General features: G+C 36.9%; 2 protein-coding genes across 3 annotated transcripts; one reads left to right on the forward strand and one right to left on the reverse strand.

Annotated features, from left to right (window-relative positions):
* The first annotated feature begins 2,474 nt into the window (after positions 1-2,474).
* LOC112286901 (chaperone protein dnaJ 10) lies at positions 2,475-8,182 on the forward strand. 2 transcript variants are annotated; one of them, XM_024529285.3, is made up of 11 exons: positions 2,475-3,076; positions 3,891-3,950; positions 4,196-4,278; positions 4,643-4,718; positions 5,084-5,167; positions 5,320-5,449; positions 5,843-6,001; positions 6,222-6,400; positions 6,581-6,661; positions 6,915-7,046; positions 7,642-8,182. In XM_024529285.3, exons 1-11 carry the CDS (start codon positions 2,990-2,992, stop codon positions 7,657-7,659), a joined length of 1,089 nt encoding a protein of 362 aa, XP_024385053.1. In that variant the 5' UTR covers positions 2,475-2,989; the 3' UTR covers positions 7,660-8,182. The 2 variants fall into 2 exon arrangements, with proteins under 2 accessions (XP_024385053.1, XP_024385052.1); XM_024529284.3 differs by having other exon boundaries at positions 2,551-3,076; positions 7,533-8,182.
* Positions 8,183-8,872: 690 nt separating this feature from the next.
* LOC112286903 (uncharacterized) lies at positions 8,873-12,317 on the reverse strand. The gene is made up of 7 exons (XM_024529286.3): positions 12,006-12,317; positions 11,264-11,433; positions 10,687-10,763; positions 10,489-10,554; positions 10,152-10,226; positions 9,815-9,889; positions 8,873-9,565 (listed from the first exon to the last, which is right to left on the reverse strand). Exons 1-7 carry the CDS (start codon positions 12,155-12,157, stop codon positions 9,074-9,076), a joined length of 1,107 nt encoding a protein of 368 aa, XP_024385054.1. The 5' UTR covers positions 12,158-12,317; the 3' UTR covers positions 8,873-9,073.
* Between the last annotated feature and the right edge of the window lie 8,038 nt (positions 12,318-20,355).

The raw sequence follows: 20,355 nt of genomic DNA on the forward strand, positions 1-20,355 counted from the left end.
CTTATAGCCATAGAGCATATCCAAAAACTCTTATATATCACATTAACCTATAACATAGTATTGTTGCATTAATAACCAAGCTTTATTAAGTTTTATAATTTTATTAAAATAAAGCTAAAACCTACTTTTAATTTTTATTTCCATAATAAATTTAGGAAATATTACTAACATTTTATTATTTGAGTTCTAAAAATATATTTTATAAATGATATAATTAATATGTAAATAGTTTATGAATATTAAATAACTTTTTTATTCAATAATTAGACTTATCTTATGATTACTTTGTCATATTTTAAAACCATAGTCTCAATTTATTTATTTTTATATCTACTTAGCTTGATCATCTTTATAGAAGTAATAAACAATAAAAGTTGTATATTACAAAAAAATTGGTGATTGATTCATAAACAATTTTTTTGATGAAATAAATACAATATTTATTGGTTAAATAAAATATATCTATATTCTAAAGGTATACATAAAATAATTGTAGAGAGCCTTGGAGTTGTTTTAGATTTAAACATAAAGATAGAAAATATGTTAAGAATTTAAAATTATTATATTAGTTAATACTATGTAATTGATTTGGATAAGAATAAAATCTTGTATCTGGTGTAGAATAATTTAGTTCATGGTTTCTTTACAATTTGAGTATTAAAGTATTAAACAAAAAATATTTTTATATACTAATTAGGTATTGTCTTTCTACTTTATATTAACTATCATTGGTATTAGACAAATTTTAGGTATTGCTAATGCCACCACACTTATTTGTTACTACTACCACAGCTTGCCATCCATTCAACCTGTTAATTTTATTATTTTTAATACAAATATAATAAATATGTATATGATATTATCATTACTTTATACTAAATATATACTTAAACTTAACACATTATAATATTATAACTATATATTTTTAATGCTTTAAGATTATTATTATTTTTATCATAATATAATAATATTAAAATTTAGTTGCTACTAATCTAAATGGTAGCTATAAAATTTGCACTTTAAATGTGCATTCAACATACAATTCTTTTTGTATTGTAAAATAAAATTTTATTTTTGATTATTTTGTAAGAGCAAACTTAATAGATAGAGAGGATTGTTTCTCTTAATATTTTGATAACATTTTAATTGTTTGAAAATTAATTTATTAAAAAATAAATTTGAAAAACATTAAGTAATAAAAAGCTTGTACAATATGCATATGGAATGGTTGGAACATTCAATCATCCATTTACTTATGTTTATAAAAAATTCATCAATATTGATATCAAACTAGTATGTTTATCATGAAAAGCAATTTGTACATTGCACCACAAAGTATATATATTTGTGTTTTACTTTTATATCCTATTTCACAGTAATTTATTATCAATTCAATTTTCATAAAAATAAACAAAACAAAACAAAACAAAACAATTTGCATTTATGTTTAATGCACTATGTAGAAATAATAGTAATTAATACTTTATTCTATCACAATCTTTTACTTTACTTTTATGATGTTAATTGCCTTACATAGTATTAACATAAAAATTTCACCAAAAATTATGTATCCATACATACTTAGCACAAAATTCAACACCTAATACAGCACTGGTTTATGGTGCAAACTCAGGATTTGTTTTTAATTGTAAACACAATTTTGATTCTTCCCTTCCATTATAGAAGTTTGAATACATATATACTTTAACTTTTTTCTGTTGTGCTGTTGGAGATAATCTATTAATGTGTATGACAAGGTGGTTTCTACATAGAGTCGGATACTCGAAAATTACCACAATGGCGCGGTAAGTTCAGGTATTATTACCACGAGTCAGTAATGCATCTTGGTAAGGAAAAAAAGAAAAAAGAAAAAAAGAACGCTCATTCCACTTTAAAATTTAAATTTAAAAACCTGGTCAGTAACGAACCAACGAACGAATGTTGTCCCTCACGGTCATCACACACACGTCGTCGAACAAAAACGACAAATGTCTCATTCATCCCTGGATGAACTCGGCAGACTGCGAAACTGGAATACAATGGATGAATCATCTATCCAAGGAAGAAAAAGGTGAAAGACCACCAAGTTCATCTACCCAGACATTCATCCATCCATCAATACATCCGTCCTATTGTATTCATTATCCATCATTGTCGCCCTGGATGGAAGCGCGCGCAGATGCTGGCGGGGGACCTGCGGGGCCTGGTGTGTGCTCAGTCCCCTTCCCTTCCATTCCCTTTCCCTTCCCTTCTTTCCCTCTTCTTCCTTCTGCCCGTGCCCTTTTTGCAGCCAAAAGGGGCCCGCCATCCCTTCTTCCCACTGCGTTCATTATCTCGCCTTCGCTAGGGCTCCCTGTCGCGCATTTCCGATGCGGAAACGACGCGGAATAGCTATTGTTTGAGCGGGTTTCCTTGCACAGGCTCTGGTCAGGGTGGCATTGGGCGAAGGAGACCTTTGATTCTGATTGCTGGCAATTCTTATTCTGCATCTTTTGATGGTTCCCGTCGAGTTTCTTCCGCCGGCGATATCACATTTCGGCCTGTTGTTAACCTGAACTGGCGGTGAGAAGTTTGAGGTTCCTTGGAGGGCGAGTTCCGGGGCTTGGTGTAGGAGGGAGGGAGAATGCAGTCGTGATATGTGCGTGTGGACAGTCGCAGAAGGTTTAGACGCTGAGGATTGGGGGTTTTGGCGGCGGAGGAGGAGGAGGAGGAGTAGAGGAGACGCAGTCGGTGGAAGTTTGAAAGGAACCCTACGTCGGTGACACAAGTGGAAAGATCTCAGCTCGCAGTCTGAGTTTTTTTTTTTTTTTTTTTTTTTTTTTTCCTTCTTTTTTCCCCCCTATTCGCGTGGATGGTGATTGGAAATTTGTACGGGTTATGATAATATTGAGTAGGTCTATTTTCAGAGTAAGGCTCTCGTTGCTGAGTTGTCAAGGATTTTGATAGAAAAGGAGCTGGTTTGAAGAGGGATTGGGTTACCTGTATAAAGATGGTGAAGGATACTCAATATTACGAGGTTTTGGAGGTGCGGCCAGATGCAACGGCTTCGGACATCAAGAAGGCGTATTATTTTAAGGTAGAGTGTTTTTTCCATGGAAATTATGAATAAATTTTAATCACAAAAGTTCCGGCGCGGATGATTCGTCTCTTTCGGAAACTGTGTTCATGAAACGCGTGTTAGCTTGGTTTCCTCTGTAGTCTATTCTGACTTGCAGATGTTTTTTTTTTTTTTTTTTTTTTTTTTTTTTTTTCGGTAGTCGGTGGATTTACCGCGGATAATCATTGGTGAAGAGTAATTCCGATCATGAAGTTTACAGGATATGACCATGCCCTTAATGAGGTCATCCCAGTGTTTCAGATCACGTGCAAATATTCTGGATCTGTCCCTGATAGCCACTGCAATTGCATTCGTTATAGAGTGGCACGTTCATGAATGTTCTTGATTTCGAAAGATACCTTGTGAAAAAAGAGTGACGAGCTGTGAGACAGTTACTGTGCACGACTTCGATGGTTACCACAATTTAGATTTGAGGCTCACAGACTTGGGGTTTATAGGTGGAATTGAAGTGAGAAATCTAGCTCTGCAGATGAATCGTCACGCAGTAACGATTATTTGTATAATTTATTTTAAGCCACATCTGTTATTGTGTGACATTTCTCCACTCCTGGGATTCACGTATCATGATCACAAACACAGTGATTTGTTGGCATTCACTTCTCAATTTTGACGTAATCATTCACGATCTCAAGTGTTGGATGTGTCTTTAATGACGTCTGATTTGTGAGTGACGGGCAGAATAGCAGAATGTTCATTTGCCTGAGCTACCTGGTATTCATCATGTGGGAGATAGCTAGATGTACTAATGTATGCCATCTTCTTGTAACTACAGGCAAGGTTGGTTCATCCGGATAAGAACCCAAATGATCCTGAAGCTGCGCATAATTTCCAGGTTGGTTCTGCAATGTAGTTTTCGCTTGCCGAGATCTTTTAGGACTTTTTTCCATAGAGCATTGAGTTCGTGGATTGATTCATCAGTTTTTGTGGATTTTTGTGGGTTTTTTTTTGTTTTTTGAGATACATGATTTTTGATGCCAACGACGCTCAATTCAAAATCTGCGGAAACATCAATGCAGACTTAGTCTTCTGCAATTCGTGGGATGTAAGCTTTGAATGTAATGCCTTCGTGGCTTGAAGGTTTTAGGAGAAGCTTATCAAATACTTAGCGATCCGCAAAAACGCGAGGCGTATGATAAGTATGGGAAGCAGAGTGTCTCACAGTAAGTTGACTTGACCTCTGATAGAGTTTGGTTTTGTAGACCTTTATAACCACGTCAGCATCTTCGCTGCATCCTGGAGCAATTTCTATAAACTTCAATATTCTTTGCCGGTTGTCAGGAGCTCAAGCCTTTACTTCTTATGTGTTCCCTTCGTTGGATGGATGCCAGTGAATCATTCATTCCCTGCATCATTCCCTTTTTTTTTTGTTTTTCTGGTCTTTGTTCTTTGTTGTGATTGATATGTCTGACATCCACATCGTCATAATGGCTGTATGCATGGTAATGGATCAATGATCCATGTAGAGTTCCACTAGGTGCTGGGAACATACTCATTGTTCTTCCATCTTGTGTTGGGTCTGTTCAGGGATGCAATGGTGGATGCAGCTGCAGTGTTCGGAATGCTGTTTGGTAGCGATGCTTTTCAAGACTACGTGGGTCAGGTATGCTTTTTCAATTTTTTCGGGTTGTGATGTATGCTCTGAAATCCACTTTCTATGCCCAAATATCACTGGCACTTCTAAAATTATACTTTTGCCCTATCAGCTTTTTCGATTGCATCGTCTTTGTTCTGGACGATGTGAAGATGACTTTTAATCTGACTTGCCTTGTCTTGTCCTTGACTTCATAATCTCTGTTGTTTTGGTGACACCCTTACGCAAGTCCTGGTTGGACTCTAGGGACTTACTACTAATATGCTACTTAGCTGCTTCAGAATGTAGGTGAACTCCTTGAAGATGATTATGTTCCCAACATCCTGACAAGATGCATGGAATTTTCTAACTGCAGCTTCTTCTGAATTTTGCAGCTTGCAATGGCGTCAATGGCATCAATGGATACTGGTGCGGATGGCCAACCAGTGGACATGAAAGAAGCTCAAGCAAAATTCAAGGTTACTCAAACTTGAAACACGAAAGATTAGGACGGACCCCGATGATTGTTGGAACCCTTGCTAAATTATAAAGCAGTTGTGATTGATGCGGCATTGTTTCAAGGGTACTCGGAATCTCAGATCGATAACATTCAGTTGGGTTCTGTGTACAGAAAGCGCAGAAGGATAGGGAGGAGCAGCTAGCGAATCTTTTACGCGATCGGATTGACCTGTATGTGAAAGGTGACAAGCAAGGGTTCGTTTCTTGGGCTCAAGAAGAATCTTCACAACTTGCAGAAGCTGGTGAGTACATCTTCAAAGAGGCCGATGTTCTTAAGTTTTTGTTTTCATTTTTACTTTTTATGATGATAGTTTTGGTATACTGAAGCGTAGAGACGTAGATACTGCAGTCATGTCAGTTCATTCTCTGGCTATTACGTAGAAACTGATTTCAAGGATGTTAGCAGTTCCATATGGGCGGATGTTGTATTACGCCAAAGTTTGTCCTTGGGGTAGAATACTTTCGTTGAGCTTGTTGCTGAGACTCATTTCCCCGGTAAATAATCTAGGTGGATCAAAACTTCCATGCTAATGTATCTTAATTTCTTAATATGAATTGAAGTAATTACTGGAGCTTGAAACCACAGTCTATGCAGTTTGTGACTGTTTTGCCAAATTTTTGGTTGTGTTTGACAGCTTTTGGTGAGGAAATGCTTCACACCATCGGATATATTTATGCGAGGCAAGCCGCGAAGGAGATGGGCAAGAACATATTTCTCTTAGGAGTTCCATTTTTAACAGAATGGGTGCGCGACAAAGGTCACTTCATCAAATCTCAAGTTACTGCTGCCGCGGGTATTTCTCACATCATCGTCATACTTGAAAGAGGATGTTCACTGGAGCTTCTATTAACCAATGACACTGACCATGATATTTAAATGCGTTGGTACCCATTGTCTTCATATATCGCACGAAATTAGGCGTTCCGTTTTCTCTCCACCCCATAGCAACACAATACTTTGTCCTAGTCCTATCACAGTCACCTGATTGAATCGAGATTGGAGTATCTGGCCAGGTGCAATACAACTGATGCAAATGCAAGAGGATTTAAGGAAAGCAGTAGAGGCTGGTGAGAGCAATGGAGAAGAAGCTATTGAAAGTTACTTGCAGGCCAAGCAAAAAGTAATGTTGGACTCACTATGGAAGCTCAACGTTGCCGACATAGAGCTTACGTTGTCCCATGTTTGCCAAGCGGTATGATTGCTTATCGAATGCTCCAGTTATGAGCTTGGGCAGTTAACTGAGCTCCTTTGTCGTGGGTTGAGGGAGATAGCCCTTACAATGTCTTTCGCCAACACTTGTTATACGATACTTCAATTAGTTGTACAGGTGTTCATAATGTGAGAATACTTGTGCGTATTTACTACTACATAGGTGTTACGGGAATCTGGTGTCAAGAAAAACGTGTTGAGGCAGAGGGCAAAAGCGCTCAAGAAAATGGGTGGTATATTCCAGGTAGAATTCAAACATTTCTTCTGAACTGTTTTTCGTAACATTGTAAATGATGTTTTATTAGCTTGCGTTTTAATATCAAATTTATGTCAGATGCATTCAATGAAATGCCCAAGCTATATGTTAATCATAAAAATGTTGCTTAATTGCAGTGCACCTAATTTTTTGAGGATCCATAGGATAGGTACATGACAAGGATTCATCGGCATCGTCCCCATAACATATTTCGAATGGTTTGTGTGTTTTGATGGATCAGGGTGTGAAAGGATTCCAGAGTGACCATGGCTTTCGTCGAAAGGATGAAAAGCTTCCCGGGTCGGTAGACTCTCCTAAAATTGAACCAGAACCGAAACCATTCATTCAAGCTAACAGTGCCAGCCTCAACCAGGTTAGTGATGGTTTTTCTCATTCTGTACTTCACACCGCATCTATGGTTTATTGAATTTATGATGTGTCTTGTGTGATCAGCCCTGCTTCTGTAATCCACCAATTCTTACTAATATCGTCGTTTGTCATTGGACGGCTATGTTTGGAAAGATGTTCTTTTCTTTTCTTTTTTCTTAGGTCAGACGCACTGTATGACATTTAACTAGGGCTTGGTATGTTTATGCCAATGTATGATTGTTAAGACCTCCATTCAACAGTTCAATCAAAGGTGATTATGTTGTAGGCGTGGCGTTTAGGTTGGTAAGTGATCAATCTTATAAACAGAACAAAGAGAAGTGCTGAATTTATACGGAATGATAAGTGGTTAGCAATTGCACACAAATCCAGTCCCTATCGTCTCTCTTAACATTTCAGGCATGTACATTTCTCCTTATTTGGAACGAGAAATGGTCTGAGAGATTGGGTCTTCTGGGTGGGTATGTTGCAGGGCAACTCAAGGCTCTTGCCTAAGAAAAAGGAATTTTCAGGAAAAGGTTGCATTTGTTACACGTGAAGGCTTGTTTCTTTCTGATCAGATTTTCCCGGTGGATGTCCAGGCCTCAGGATCCGGTTGAGACTAACTTAAGACATTCTTGGTTGAATGTTACGCCTTCGTGAATTCTCGCCTTCATACTCCCATTTGTGAACATCATCAAACGCAGCCGCTGCAAACCAAATATCTATATATATATATATGCTGATGAAATTGGCTGGAGAGGTCTGAAGGCTACTCTACTCAAATTATATAATGCTTGAGTTTCGTCATCTGCGGCAGCGCAGCGTTCCATAGCAGTCATGTTTAAGGAGCTCCTGAATATTCGCTTTCAGATCTTAATTGAGGTTACCCGTGAATTTGGTTTGCGCCCTGTGCTTGGAAGTTGAAGGCCCTGAAGGTACAGGTTTTGTAGAGTAAATTTTTCTTCTACGTTGTTGGTACTTGTTTGCAGAGGCCATTCTTTTAGCCTTCATTCTTATCAAATTTCTATATTTGATTGTACAAGTGATATTTCTGAAAGGTTGGTTAGAGTCCAAATCCTGCTCATTACTTCATGTCTTATTATTGGACCAAGTTAATAAATAGTCACATTGTGTTCGTTACCGAGGACTACGAAACTATCGTCGATTGTATAATCGTCACGGTTACTTGATGAGGGTTCAGTCACAATTTGAAAATATGGTACAAATTGAATATTCCGCTTAACCTCTGTTTAGTATTTGTGTGATGCCATACAATGATGAAAGAATCGATTCTCTTCATCTAATTTGTGATTATCGTTTTTTGTCCATTCTAACTAACTCGATCTACCCCTCATACTACTCCAGTATACCATTGTTGGGAGTGATCGATCTGCGGAGTCAAATGACACTTTCCCACTTCAGGTACTTCTTCGGATCGAGTTGCTTGGTTGAGGTGTCCATATAATGTTGTGGTTACCATGCAGATAATCTTTGTAGTCCACCAAGTAGCACTTCGAAAGAGTGACCTTAGTTACAGGACAGACCCAATAAATTACCCTATAATCACCCAATAAAAGAGATGTTTGGCCAAGCTCTTTCGGAGACGAATCTGTGCCCAATCTGGGGGTTCATTACCAGAAGCCATTGCCAAGTAGGATCAAAATGAAAGCACCTGCAGAAATCTCGTCACAAGTAACCCTCACAAACAATTACTACACTGTCTTTGGGTTTTCACCTAAGCTTTTCTGCGATAAGTGGAATTGAATTAGAGTGATTGGAGGGTAACCAAAAGTCCTCCAGTAAGGTTTACATGCACAAATATATTAGAAATTTACTGAATATCATACCAATATTTATATGAAATATGTCATGAAGAAGCTGTGGTGAGTGTACAAGACTAAAACTCTTTTAAAGTGAAAGACCGAGAATTAGAATGAAAAAAAAAATCTCGAACCAGTATACAGGTTTAAAATTCACATTTAAAATTTAAAATTTCAAAAGAAATCTACTCCGTTACTTTCTCACAATGCTTCATAGCTGGGAAGGGGGTGGCCTGTGCATCATCTGCTGACCCATGTTGGGAGGTGGAGGACCAGGAGGCCTCATGCCTTGGTTGATTGGAGGTCCCATCTGGTACCCCTGTGAAGATAGCCTTTGATTGAAGCCCCGGGGAGGTCCATCTTTTGGTGGAGGCCCTCGCATACCGGGAGGGGGACTAGGTGGAAATCCGCGAGGGGGTCCTCCCATCTGTGAACCTCCAGGAAAAATCCGAGAGGGGGGCATGGAACGATGAGGACCATTCATGTTTTGTTGGAGTCCTCCAATCTGGTGAGGAGGCCCACTCATCGGAGGTGGACCACGTTGGGGTGGGCCCCACATTGGAGGACCGCCAGGTGCTTGTCCCCCCATATGATACGGAGGTGGAGGTCGATTAGGAGGAGTTACACCAGAGGGAGGTCCATTGACACCCAAAGGCGGACCACCTTTCTGATCAGTGGGTCTTAGTTTGAAATAGAGTTGAAGCTGCGGACACAAAAACTAATGTCAAAAAAGATGAAGACAGTTGCTCCTACCACAAAATGCAACTTCCAGAAAGATATGATAGTGATTGCCGTTCTCATACTACTTCAATCTCTAAATCAACGCTAGTCGAACACACACACACACACACACACACCTAAATAATACAAGCATATGGTTTGTACCGAAGTAAAAGAAAAGCATATGAAAATAACCTCTGAACAACCTACTCAGATAGTTTAATCAGCTTACTGTGAACATATTTGTGTCAGGGTCCCAGTGAGTGAAAAACTTATTTGAGATTTTATCAATTTCAAAGCTAGGGACCTGCGGATAAATTTGAAAATGTTAGATGGCAATTTTGATGCGAAGTACAGATCTCATGGCTTTTAGATTTTGGCTAATACGAAACAAGCCTACTCAGTTTTCTCAACTTTTATATGTTACAATGACGCTTGCTTTACATTCAAAGGTAAACATTAACAACACTTTATTTTAATCTATCTTATTTTATTTTATCTTATTTTATTTTATCAAAGAAGAAATAGAAATAAACACGAGCTCAACGCATGCAGTCATTTTCATTGACCTTGAAAGCAATAATTTCATAAGGTTCTGAAGCAAAAAGGAGATATTGGTAGCGCTTGTCCCAAGCCTGTACCCTCTACATTCACAAACGATGACAGAGCTCAAGGACAGTTTCTTCTGCAGTACCAAGCAAAGTACAACACACGTGCACTTCAGTCCTAAAATCTATATCCACCTTATCAACGTCCAACAGCATCATTATTTCCACCACTAAGGAAACAGGTCTAATAATGCTTATTTGTTTTCACATAAAAACCAAAATATTTGCTTTATTGAAATACAACTATCACTATCCATTCAAACCAGAGTTTTCAAGGATAAATAATACTGAAACTTACCTGTTCATAAGATGACATAAAACGATGGCGAGGCTCAGTCCCCTCTTCAATTTCAGGATACTCAATCTGTCCGATTATGATTGTTAGTTGGTAGCAAATTCCATGTAGAAACCGAAAAAGATAACTACCGCAGACAGTGAATACCAATGAGGCTCACGACATCCATAAAACAAATATAAGCATATAGCACAAGCATACCTGGAAGAGTAGAGAACGCTGTCTAGTTTCCTGATCAAACTGCTTGGTCACTCGATAACCAGGGCGACCAATTTTTACTGAGGGCAATAGAATAGACACGTAGATACAGGGATTAGCTTCCAAATCACCATAGCCAAATCGAACCTCTCTAACAAACATATTTGTGCACCGAAATCTCGCCATGACATGAAGGGCAACCGTTCAAAATAAGGAGTACAGGTAAAATTACAAGGACCTATATAGGTTAGAACCCCTACAAGCAACCGGGTGCATGTCAAGAAACGAGTAACTAGGACGAGAGATGTGAAGGATATCGCGATTATACTGTAAAACTACAGGCGATCCACCTAGTTCATATAATTGCCGCGTAGGGTATATGAAAACCTCAGTTATATCATCCCATCATACTTTAATACTGCATGTGATACCAAGTACTTCCTACTAAACCAACATGATCCCGGTAAATACTTACTTTACCCCTACTTGCAAAAAATGGCATTAGGCAGGTTCAGCAAAAGAAGTTCTTAAAACACGCAACAGTTCAGTTGCAATCGAGGCATCAAGAGTGAAAAATCACCTGTCTTTCGAGGATTAACTTTTCTTTTGTTAGGTTGGGGTTGGGCAGGGGCATCTTTGGCCTCACGAGCTGCACGTTTTGCCAAATTTGTCTGATGCCGCTTGCCTTGGGTATGAGCCAAATAATTACCCTCGTTGTTATGAAGTGTCAAGCAAAGCTTACATTCATAACTGCACCAAGGAAATACCCACTATATTTCAATAAGATAATCGTTCCAGTGAAATGACCTTCCATGCAGTACAAAGAGAAAGGGACAATATCCGTACACATCAGTAACTTGGCAATTGAAAAGAATAAAGATTTATCTAAATGAATATTGAAATCCATTTCGTAGCGTACTGAAACACTAATCACGCGATTAATTTTACAACTCACCCATTACAGAGCGGATACGTTATTCATGAAGTGACGACGAAATTAAACTCTGAATCTGAAGCCTCCAAGTTTGTCCAATCCAATAGCTCATGGAAGCTAACTCCTAGGTTTTACGATATACTACTAAACAAAACTCGGCCTCCGTAAGCCACTTGCATTGTCCCAGACGAGCCAATTGAGTAATTGCACCATCATCGCAGGAGAAGTAATGCGTAGGTTCGAAGAGAAAATCAGCCACTCTAAATAACAAATCCCAGTCCACGAAAACCATGAAAACAAATGAACCCGAAACCCGAAGCATCTGTCCAAGAAGCCACTGTGACTCTCGGCCTCTTGATGAAAGCAAGGAAGAACGGAAACAACCTACCTTCCAAGATGATTTCGCATAAAGTAAGGGTCCTTGGCGAGGTCGATCGTCTCCAACGCCAATCGCCGCAGCCGCTCCCGTCGATCAATTGCCTCATTCTGGTCAGAGGCAGCACCTCCACTCCCAGGTTTGCTGCCATAATCTCGGTCCATAATGCAGTAAATTAAAGCAACAATTTCACACAAAAAAATTACACACAAGCCAGAAGAAGCAGACAGGCCTGTCTCGTGAGGTCAGGATTCCAGCACTCCTGGTGGTGAGAGAGAGGTCTCGAGGAGGAGCTTGACCTCGACGACTCTGCTGCAAGCACTTCCTATGCGGGGGAGCTTCAAAGGCCATCCCAGTGCCGCAACACCACCCCCAACGGAACGAAACCTTCGTCATCGACAAGTCGTTCGTCTGTTGGTTTCTTCGTTGGTTAATTTTTCGTTCGTAGGTGGACGAGTTTCATTCGTCGATGGATTGGCCTCGTTCATTAGTAGATTAGTTTTGTTTGTTTTTGGATTAATTTTGATCATTCATCAACTGCAAAATGAAGAGCATGGATGTTGAAGAAGACAATGTATTGGAAAACAAGTTTGTCCAATTACAATAAGGATTGTGTGGCTATAATCTTATTGTCACATGATATGGCATCAAGTGCCAAATCCCGTCAGATGTAGTTTAGTTTTGTTAGTGTTTTTTCATCTATTGATAGTTTTTTCGTTAGTTAACTTGTTCATGTCCATTACGATTTTACTTAAATAGAGAAAAACTTTTGACTTGACATTTTTGTCAAGTGAAGTCCTGTGAGTGACTTTGAAAGTGAAAGAACTTGTTCGGAGCTCGGGGTCACGGTGCTAGACGATCACAGGTTGCGATCAAGGAATGCAAATTTGCAAGGCGAGGCTGTGTTGCGGAGGTTGTGGCAATGAGATATTGGCTCGGCTTGAAAGGCGACACAAGATTATCACGACATAGGGTTTTGGTCGCGAGACTGTGCAGCGCAATGCTTTGGTACAAACTACAACAAAAACATTGCGACGGCAGTCGGTGGCTAGGGGCGACCAACAACAGTTCACGGCGTACTGCTGCTGCTCAAGGCATCAACCCACGGTGACAGGCTCACCATGGTCAAAAGGGTCCGCTGTAACAAGACCCCAATAGTGAAAGGGTCCGCAGTGACAGGACCCCCATGGTCAAAGGGTCCGCGGTGACATGAATTCCACGGTCATAGGAACCATTGTGCAGCTACAAAGCATTTAAAAAATAAAAAAATAAAACGCATTATCTAGAACTCTTAAGTGTCAAGTTTGGAAGTGCATGTTATACGGATGAGGTTGGATTGATGGCCAGTGAGATCCTTCTTTTTCTAGGTATATTGGACTTATAGTGATCTACAGATGAATTATAAAGCTTGGTGGTTTTGTAGGTGTAGGTTGTTCTTTTAGCTTTTAGATAGTTACAAGTATCGTAGGAGTCGTTTTATGGTGCATACTAAGAGTCGATATTATTGATTTCTTTCACTAGACTACTTAGATAGTAACCACATCGAGGACTTTGGGCTAAAGGTGGATACTAACAAGGCTTTTCAACTATTTCAGCATTGTATACTACTTGAAGACTTTAGATCTTGGTGGTGGACACATTTCACAAGATGGAAGATAATCCTTAGAACATGGTGAAGGATAGATTCTTAAGAAAAATTAAAGACATTTCTATGTCAAATTAGAAAATGAGGTTTCAAACATGGATGAAGGAGAAGTGTTAAAGATCTCTCACTTTCAATGAGTGGTATGCCTTTGAATTCATACCACAATACTTGAAGCATGAGGCGCTCCAAACCTATGGAAAATAAAATGAAAAATACTTACTTGAATTTTGTGAAGAGGAGAATTATTGAGAGGCATGCAAAGAATTTATTTCAGTTTTTACGAAGGGTGAAGATTCATACCTATGGTGAAGGAGGAAGATCCAATCCAAGAAAAAGTTGTCACAGACATAAACATTTATTCCAATAGTTACTTATATGATTAAGTAGAAGTAAATAAATATAGATTAATTTCATAAAGTCTTCTAGAAAAGCTTCTTAGAAGCTTCATAGACACAATTTTGATTTTAGATGTATTTATAGGATACAAACTTGGCCAACAAGTTAACTACGTGTTGGTAGCTTGTGGAACAAGTTAACTCCATGTAATAGCTTGTCAAACAAGCTAAATATGTGGCACATATATAGATAACTTGCCTTGCAAGTTAAGACATGTGGCTAGCAAAGTCAACACATTTTGGAGGTTCTATAGGACATTGCCACATAGTTCCTAGTTAAGAGTATACATGGAAGCAAGAATGAAGCTTTCTTCACTCTTATCAATGCCTTTGTAGTCCTAAGTCTTATTTTTGGCAATACGCATTCAAGTCTAATATTACATCACCTTTTTGAGTGACTTTCTAGTTCTCTTTAATAATACATGATTGTATTGAGATTTTTCTTTCTTCGAGATTCATATATTTGACAATTTGTCAAGAGTGCTAATATACTATTTCTATCGTGTTTTAGAAGTCAGTGGATTATCTCACTTCTATTGTTGTATTTTGAAGGTTCAAGACTACCCACCTTTAAAATTTTTCTTATTTTTTATTTTCTAACATTGATCTTTTCCTTAAAGAGGGTAGATTATTTTTCTTTGTAGAAATATTTATTAGAGGTTGCAGATTATCTTCCTCTAATTTAATTTTTTAAATTTGTTTGAGTTATCTATAGAAAAAAAGCTTATGGATACTACTCTTAATGGAAGTGAAAATAGATTTGTAATTATTATAGATCTTCATAAACTTGTTAACACTCTAACAGTAGAAATTTCATGTAATTGTAATGTGAATCATGGAAGTATTATGCCTACGCCTACAGAAGAAGTTCAGAGTCTGCAGTAAGAAGTTGTGTAGTTAAGTGAAGCAAGTAGATCGACCTCACAACCAAATCCATAGAGTTTTGATTTTATAAATATGACAGGGGCAAAGATTAGTATACCTTAGAAGTTCGATGGAATAAGATCAAAATTTTGAAGATTTTTGCAACAAATCAAGCTCTATCTAAGATTGCATCCTTTCCAATACCCTGATGGATTTACTCAAGTTGGATTCATAGATGCACTTCTATCAGGAAGTGCTCTCTCATCATTTACAACTTTAATGTGAAAAGATTTGCAATTCTTTTATGATTTGAATTCATTCTTAGAAATGTTTATGGCCACATTTGGAGAAAGTGATCAAGAATGAGTAGCAGAGACTAAGTTCTTATCTTTACAACAAGGATTACAATCAACCACCATATATGTTATTGAATTCCAAAACCTTGCTTGTGATGTGGACTGGAATAACAAAGCACTTATCAATCAATTTTAATATGGATTGAAGAATAGTCTCAAAGATTTGTTATTAACAATGTCAAAAGTAGAATCTTTAGAATAATTTATTGCTCAAGCCATTGCATGCTACAATTGATTATTTGAAAGGCATCAAGAATAAAGATTTGAATGGAGAGAAACAAGTCAAGTAATGACGGCAATTCCCAAGTTTTCTAAAATGTATTCACTAAGGTTGGAACTAATGTAAATTCATATGATACGTTTTGAACTTCTCACAGAGCAAGAAAAGACTCAACATCACCAAGAGGGTTTATATTTATATTATGGAGAAGCTAAGCACACTGCCCATCATTGTCCAAAGAAGCAAGCAATTACAAAATGAAGAACACAATAACAAAAAAAGATAATGTATTGGAAAACAAGTTTTTCTAGCTACAATAGGCATCGTGCATCTAGAATCATGTGCAACACTTAGTAAAGGTCCTATTTTCTCTTCAAATCCCCCACCTTATTTTACAATAGATGTATATTTAGGATCTAAAATCACAAAGTCTTTGCCTTATTAGATTTAAAAGCCTCGGCTTGTTTTATAGATGAAGATTTTGTCAAAAATAAAAAAATATCTTTAATCAAGAAAGTTAAATCCATACATGTAGAAGTCATATGTTGGTCATTCATTGTCTTCTAGAAGTGTTATCCATGAGACTGTTTCTTTAGATGTAGCAATTAAAGTTCATAATAGCATAGGAGTATTTAATGTAATAAGATCTCCCTCTAATCTAATTATTTTAGAATTATCATGACTAGAAAAATATAACCTTCAAATAGATTGGATTTCTCATAACTTTTCTTTTTTTGGTAGTATAATCAAAGATCGAGTTAGTGAAGTAGAAGTATAGAAGTCTAGTACATCCAATGTCATGGACATACACATGTAAGCTAGTAATTACATGTATAAATAGGTAGAAGTAAGTAAAAGTAAGTAAAAGTAAGTTAATTCTATAGTATTTGATATAAAAGCTTCTTAGAAGCTTCAGAGACGCTACTTTGACTTTACAGGCATCTTTAATTGACTTTTTAGAATTAGAAACGTGATCAACAAGTTTGTCATGTACCACACATGTTGTTAGCTTGAAGACGAAGCTAACTATGTGACCCACACGTAGAAAAACTTGCCTTGTAAGTCCAGGCATATGTCCTACAAAGTCAATACATATTGGAGGTCCTATAGAACGTCACCACGTAGCCTCTAGTAAGATAGTATATATAGAGAGAAGAGTGAAGCCTTCTTCACTCTTCTCAACTCCTTTCTTGCTTCTAATCTAGCTTTAAGGGTCTCTAGTTTTCTTGGCTTTTGGCAATAGCCATTCCAGTTTCTTTCTGAATATACATATCAAATTATTTCTATTTTGTCATCTTTCTTTGAAAGAAGTCTTACTTATTTATTTGTCTTTATTATATTCTTATTCTTGACAGATTGACAAGAGTACACTTACAATATTAGAGCTTTATCTAATCTTGATTAAGAGTGGATTACCTCTTTTTTTTGATAAGACATAAGCATATAAGAAGTTTTGGATTACCTTCTTCTGAACTGATATTGTCTTTGGTATTTTCTTTGTTCTCAAGTCCTCTCCTCTATTTGTCTTGAGCGATATTAGACATCTTTTCTTTTTTAAGTGTTATCATGGCAAGACTAACTGAAATGAAGAGTGTAATGACACAAATGCAAGAGTAATTGAGGGAGATAATGCTTGTGATGCATCAACTCAATTTACCAGTACATGGAGCAATAAGATTGGTAGGAAGTGAAGATATAGAAATGACTGGAGCTGCTTCAACATCTGCACCAAATCATGTCCTTTTTTCTATGATGAAACGCCCTTCTAGTATTAGAGAACCAAGAATTATCCTATCTGAGAAGTTTGATGGCACCAGATCAAAGTTTAGAGGATTTATCAATGAAGTACAACTTGTGATTGAACTTCAACCCCAAAGCTATCTAATTTCAGGATTGCAAGTTAGATTCATTAGTACACTTCTTTTAGGTTTAGCATTATCATGGTTTTCATCTTTTCTTGAATGACGAGATCCAATATTGGATAATATAGAGGCTTTTTTGGCGGAGTTTCAATCCACGTATGGAGAATATGATGCAATTCGTATTGCAACCAATAAGATCTGTATTTTATGACAAGGCAATCAATCAGTAATATTTTATGCTTCAGAATTTCGATAACTTGCAACTGATATCAAGTGGGATGATGTTGCACTTATTAGCCAATTTCTCTACAGATTACAATATGAGGTAAAAAAAATTAATGCTCAACTTACCTCAAACATTGAATCAAGCAATTGACTTTGTTGTGAAGTGCGACAATCACCTTTTTGAGTTTTGATTTGAGAACCATACAAGTGGACCTCAACGTTACTATGATTCAATGGCAACACCAACATTGCTTCAACACATACATTCGGAAGTAGAAGATATACAAATTGATGTGTTACGTTTTAAACTTCTTACTAAGCAAGAAAAGACTCATTGTCATCATGAAGGATTGTGCTTATATTGTGGAGAATCTAAGCACACTGCTCAACATTGCCCAAAAAAGAGACACAACCATAAAATGAGGAGTACGGCGATCAAAGAAGATTGGATGTCAGAAAACAAATTTTTCGAGTTACATTAAGGACCATGTAGCTGAGACCTTGTACAATGCCTAGTGAAGGTCCTATCCTCTCCTTAGAACCCTCTCTATGTTTTATGATAAATATTATTTTAAGACCTAAACATCTTAAAGCCTCTACCTTCTAGATGTAGGAACCTCAACATGTTTCTTAGATGAAAAATTTATTAAAAGATATAGCATAATTTTAGTAAAGAAAACTAAACTTATTGATGTAGAAGTCATAGATGGTCGTCCATTGTCTTCAGGAGATGTTATTCATCAAACCCTTCCTATAGAAATAGCAACTAATGGTCATTGTAGCTTTATAATATTTAATATTATTAGATCTCCTTCTAATCTAGTCATTTTAAATTTATCATGGCTAGAAAAATATTATCCTAAAATAGATTAGACTTTTCGTAGTCTTGACTTTTCTGAAAGTATAACTAAGAGTGTAGTTAATCAAGTAGAAAGTCATAACTCTAGTATAATTAAAGTTATATTTGTAAGTGTAAGTACTTTCTTGTATGTTAAAAAAGAAGGATCACCTTGTGTCATTTATGTCACACCTATTTCTATTGTTGGAAAGACTTCAAGTGGCATTCTAAACCAATATTAAGATTTTCAAGATGTATTTGAGAAAAAGAATGCAGATACTCTTCTAGAACATCGCTCTTATGACTGCTCAATTGACCTTCAAGAAGGAGCACAACCGTTATTTGGACCAATCTACAATTTATCTCAAAATGAGTTGGCTGAACTCAAGGAGTATATTGAAGAGAATTCGGCCAAGAACTTCATACGCCATTCCAAATCTCCAGCAGGAGCTCCAATTTTATTTGTAAAGAAAAAAGATGGATCATTGTGGATGTGTAATGATTATCGAGGACTCAACAAAATCACTATCAAAAATAGGTACCCACTATCTTTGATATCTAGACTTCTTGATCAGTTGAATCAAGCTAAGATCTATACAAAAATAAATCTACAAGGAGCATACAATTTGGTATGCATCAAAAAAAGAGATGAATGGAAGATGACATTTCGAACAAAGTATAGACATTTCGAATACAACGTCATGCCTTTTGGACTTACAAATGTACCAGCAGCATTCCAGCATCTAATGAATGATGTCTTTTGGGAGTTTTTAGATGATTTTGTTGTCTGTTTCCTAAACAAAATTTTAATCTATTCTAAGAACCCAGAAGAACATAAACTTCATGTTCGCTAAGTATTACAAAAACTAAGAGATACGAGACTCTATGCCAAAATAGAAAAGTATGTATTTCACACTACCCAAGTCGACTTCTTAAGATACATCATTTCAAATGATGGACTTATGATGGATCCTAAGAAAGTTTAAACTATTATGGATTGAAAGATTTCAAAAATAATAATAGATATCTAATGCTTTTTGGGATTTGCTAACTACTATCGGATCTTCATCAAAGACTTTTCTCCACTTAGACTTGCACCAATCTTGTATCGTGTCAATTTTTCTAAGCTATTTTTTATGGAAACAGATGCACTAGACTTTGCTTTGAATGCCGTATTGTCATAAATGGAAATAGATAGTAAACTTCATCCAATAGCTTTTCATTCTAGAAAATTTTTAACAACAGAGATCAACTACAAGATCCATGATAAAGAACTTCTTACAATCGTAGGTTCGTTTCAAGAATGGTGCCATTATCTAGAAGATGCTTTTAGCCCAATCACAGTGTATATGGAACACAAGAATCTTGAATATTTTATGTAAGCTCATTGGAGTATGTCTTTGTTAAGATTCAAATTCAAGATTACTTATCGACCTGGAAAATAACAAGGTTTATCAGATGCACTGTCTAAATGATCTTACTTTGCACCAAAGGAAGGAGATGCTGCTTTCAATCAACAATGGATAATTTTCTTGAAGCCAAAATATCTTCATCTTCGAGCATTGAAATCAACACTAATTATTGATTCAACTTTCATTAAGCAAGTTCAGTCAAGTATGTCTTCTGATCATCTTATTCTTATATCAAGAAAAATTCTTCAAAGTCTCATGATACTTCCAAGTTTGAATTCAAGTAGAATCTACTATATTTTGAGGGGTGCCTATATGTTCCAGAAGAAGAACCTCAATTACGTGTTCTTCAAGCTCGTCATGACTTTTCAATAGCAAGATATTTTGGATACAATAAAACTTTGGAACTAATATCACAAGACTTTTGGTGGCTACAAATGTGGAAAGTAGTCAAATATTTTGTACAATCTTGTGATGTTTGCTCGAGATTAAAAACTCCTCGTCATCGACCTTATGGACTTCTTCAGCCATTATCCATTCGAGAACAA

The sequence above is a fragment of the Physcomitrium patens genome, chromosome 9, assembly GCF_059467195.1.
Source record: "Physcomitrium patens ecotype Gransden chromosome 9, ASM5946719v1, whole genome shotgun sequence".
Classification (NCBI taxonomy): Eukaryota; Viridiplantae; Streptophyta; class Bryopsida; order Funariales; family Funariaceae; genus Physcomitrium; species Physcomitrium patens.